At 34.4% G+C, this 4,015-nt stretch overlaps 1 protein-coding gene across 1 annotated transcript; it reads left to right on the forward strand.

Annotated features, from left to right (window-relative positions):
* The first annotated feature begins 1,685 nt into the window (after positions 1 to 1,685).
* LOC101895555 (glutathione S-transferase 1) lies at positions 1,686 to 2,516 on the forward strand. The gene has a single exon (XM_005185112.4). It carries the CDS (start codon positions 1,779 to 1,781, stop codon positions 2,445 to 2,447), a length of 669 nt encoding a protein of 222 aa, XP_005185169.4. The 5' UTR covers positions 1,686 to 1,778; the 3' UTR covers positions 2,448 to 2,516.
* The last annotated feature ends 1,499 nt before the right edge of the window (positions 2,517 to 4,015 follow it).

Raw genomic sequence — 4,015 nt, forward strand, 5'->3', positions numbered from 1 at the left:
GCAAAAACTCAAAAAAAAATAGACTCAAATGAGCTAAAGGCAAAACACTCGTTGTCCAGCAGTTTGTAAACAAAAAAATGACCGTGTGTACTTGCCAAAGAGGTCAGCTTACTATTTAGGTCCATGGTTTTGAAAAGACTTCATATAACAATCAAATATTTCTATTCAATTTCAGAACAGTTATTTTCAAATACCAACATTAATTTCTTTATGATGAAGTGTATACACATTTCGGACTAGCTGCATTTAATGCCGCACGTTTAGTTTTTATTATTATTTATAACCAGGTAATTAAGAGGGGAAAAGAGAATTGACAACAAAGTATTCATTATCAATAATCTTCACTGAAGTGTTCTTAAATTACTCAACAAATAAGAGACAACTACACCAATGAGATCTGCGGAATGTTTAATATTTATAGTGTTGCCACTGGTCAACGTAGAAAAATCGCTATTGTTTTTGTTTTTGGTCTTGAGGACAAGAAATAAATACCAAGAAGTAAAATAGTAGTAAGTTAACATTGAATACCCTCCACCATTTGGAACGAATTTGGAAATTTTCAAAAAAAAAAAAAAAAAAAATGAAATCCATTAAAAATTCTGTTAAAATCTTAAAAATACCGAATACCCGAAGATCCCGATATATGGGGGATATACGATATTGTGGACCTATATAGACAAATCAATTTCTGGGGGTAAAGTACCTCTAAAGAAAATGTGGCTAAAATCATAAAAATGTCGCATATCGGGTGGTACCGTTATATGTGGGCTATACGATATCATGGACCGATATAGCCCATCTTCGAACTTGATCTGCCTGCAGACAAAAGACACCCATGTGCAAAATTTTAGCTTCCTATCATAATTCGATTTGACTGTAGCGTGATTACAACAGACGGACGGCTAAATTGTCTTAGAATTTTACGCTGATAATGAATATATATACTTTGTTGGGTCTAAAATTATTATTTCTATGATATACAAACGGAAATTAATATACTCTCCATACTATATGATGATGGAGGGTATAAAAACCTTACGTAAATAATAGATGTGTTCGATAACCCAATATTTTGTTCAAAATATTAAAAAAATATTGTTCGATAACCTAAAAGTCCAGTAAATGCGAGCGTTTTAAAAGTTGAGTTACTGAGACTTTGCAAAATCATACAGGATAAATTTTCTGAATAAAAATTATTCAGCAACATCAACTGACATATGTTTTGTGGCCGTCGTTAACGATTGTAAAAATGTTTACAAATTACAAGGAAGTATTCAATTATTAATCATGTATACACATACAAACATTAAATAATTAATTTTAAAATATAAACATTGTAATTTATTGATGGTTCAGTTCAGTTGAAATAGGTAACGCATACATTTTGCGAAACAGATATTTTCAGTCTATATTTTACTGAACGTTGTTTGATAAATGTTTTAAAAATTGTCACACGAGAGAAAAAATTCTCTCAGTATAGGTTATTGAGTAATTTTTATCTGGAAAAGTTAGCGTACACACCTAATGTGAATGGAATTATTAAATCAGAAGTATGGTTGTGTAAATTGATATATTTGTATATGTTGTCAATATATGGGTATGCATAGAGAGAAGTAAAAATCGCTAAAATAGTAACACTTAATCTCGTAGATAATTGATGCTAGTAATTGTTTAATACAAAATTTTCATTTTATTTAGTAGTTCTCAACATTTCATAGCGTTCACAAGTTGTAACGGAAATCTGAATAAAAGTGCAAAATTAATTCAATACTAATACAATGGGAAAACTTGTTTTATATGGCATCGATCCAAGTCCACCTGTTCGTGCTTGTTTGCTTACTTTAAAAGCCTTAAATTTGCCCTTTGAATATAAAGTCGTAAATTTATTTGCCAAGGAACATTTGTCGGAGGAATATTTGAAAAAGAATCCCCAACATACAGTGCCCACACTCGAGGAGGATGGTCATTTAATTTGGGATTCTCATGCCATAATGGCGTATTTGGTTAGTAAATATGGCAAGGACGACTCGCTGTATCCAAAGGATTTACTTAAACGGGCCGTGGTCGATCAACGCATGTACTTCGAAGCTGGTGTCTTATTTCAGGGAGGTTTACGCAACATTACCGCCCCATTGTTCTTTAGAAATCAAACCCAGATCCCTCAACATCAAATCGATAGCATTGTGGAAAGTTATGGTTTTCTGGAATCTTTTCTGAAAAACAATAAATATATGGCCGGAGATCATTTGACCATTGCGGATTTTAGTATTGTAACGTCGGTAACCTCGTTGGTGGCATTTGCGGAAATCGATCAATCTAAATTTCCCAAGCTGAGTGCATGGCTGAAGAGTCTCCAATCATTGCCATTCTACGAAGAAGCTAATGGAGCAGGTGCTAAGCAATTGGTGGCCATGGTGAAATCGAAGAATTTAACAATTGTACCTTAGATATAAAGACATTTTGTTTGGAAAATTGTTAAAAATAAAGAGAAAAGTTGGTTAAGGTGGTTGAAAGTATTACTCTCCTGTGCATTTTTTACTAATAGGAGATGTGGGAGTTGATTTGGAAAAATTGAATCAAATATGTACTAAATTTTAAAATATAGACATATTGCTTGTTTTACAAAACTGTTAAAAACCGCTACAGGTAATAACAATTTATTTTCATTTCCAGAAAATGCACTGACAGCTGCTAAACACCATCATTACTAAGACATTGTAATGTTTAATACAAATACAAAGACAAATGAATGACAAGTAGACAATTGGAGGAATAATTATTAGCAACGTCCATTGAATCGTTTTCGAATTACTTAACTGATAATAATGAATTGCAAAGGTAGCTAAATTAACAATCACGATAGAGGTATATTTATACTAGGTATATGCATGAATTATCAACCCAACATTGTTGTTATAAAAATTAAATTGTCAATAAAATAATTGAAAAAATAAAGCAAATATTGTTCCTGAAGTCAATATGCATTTTAAGTAATATCGCCAATATAGATTTTGGTAGTTTAACCGACTGGTGAAGTTTGAATTTTCGTTTTTACTAGCTACACCGCCAAAAATTGGTCAGGAAAATCGTTATTTGGGATACAGTGTGAGATAAAAAAAAAACTGCAAAAAAGTCAAACGCTGTAATTTTTACAATTTTTTTTTTTAAATTTTATTGAATAAAAGCAAAAAATGTCGCAAAATAGCATCAAATTTTAGAATAAGTATAGATTTGTTCGAATTGGTCACCTTTGGCAAGAATCATGGCCCTGCGGTATTTTGGCCCATTCCTGCGAATCGCTTGCTTGATGTGATCGACACTTTGGTATTTTTTAGTGTCAACCTTGCTTTCCAAAATACTCCAGACACAATAGTCCAACGGATTGGTATCCGGAGATTTCGGTGGCCATTGTGCGCTGGAAATGAAGGAAGGAATCTCATTTTGTAACCATTCTTGGGTGGCGCGTACTGAGTGCGATGGTGCTGAGTCCTGTTGGAGTGTCCAAGGTCTACGGTTAAGATGCCCAAGGCTTTAATACACCAAATTATTTTCGCGATGATATCCGGTATTTATTCTGATGCCACGGTCGATTAATACGAGCGGAGAGCGACCTTCGGCTGTTATGGAGCCCATACCATCACCATGGCCGGCGCTTGAGTTCTGGTGGCCAAACGAAGGTGCACATTTTCAGCTGACCTCTTTGGCAAGTAAACACGATCATTTTGTTTGTTTACAAACTGCTGGACAAGGGTGTAAGTTCTTGCGCTTTTTGGAATTTCAATGGCCTTACCTCGAGCCCATTTTTAAATATTTGCCGAATGCAATATTGCGATATGTGCAGCTCACGAGCCACTGGCCACTGCGACGCGGGTTCCGATCAAGTCGCTTCTTTACTTTTCGAACCATTTCTGCTGATGTTGCTGTTTTCTTCCATCCACTTTCTGGCTACGGCTACGCTACCAGTATCACGGTAACGAGCGATGGTACGAGACACAAAAGATTTATTCATATTTAA

Source organism: Musca domestica, unplaced genomic scaffold, assembly GCF_030504385.1.
Source record: "Musca domestica strain aabys unplaced genomic scaffold, Musca_domestica.polishedcontigs.V.1.1 219, whole genome shotgun sequence".
Lineage (NCBI taxonomy): Eukaryota > Metazoa > Arthropoda > Insecta > Diptera > Muscidae > Musca > Musca domestica.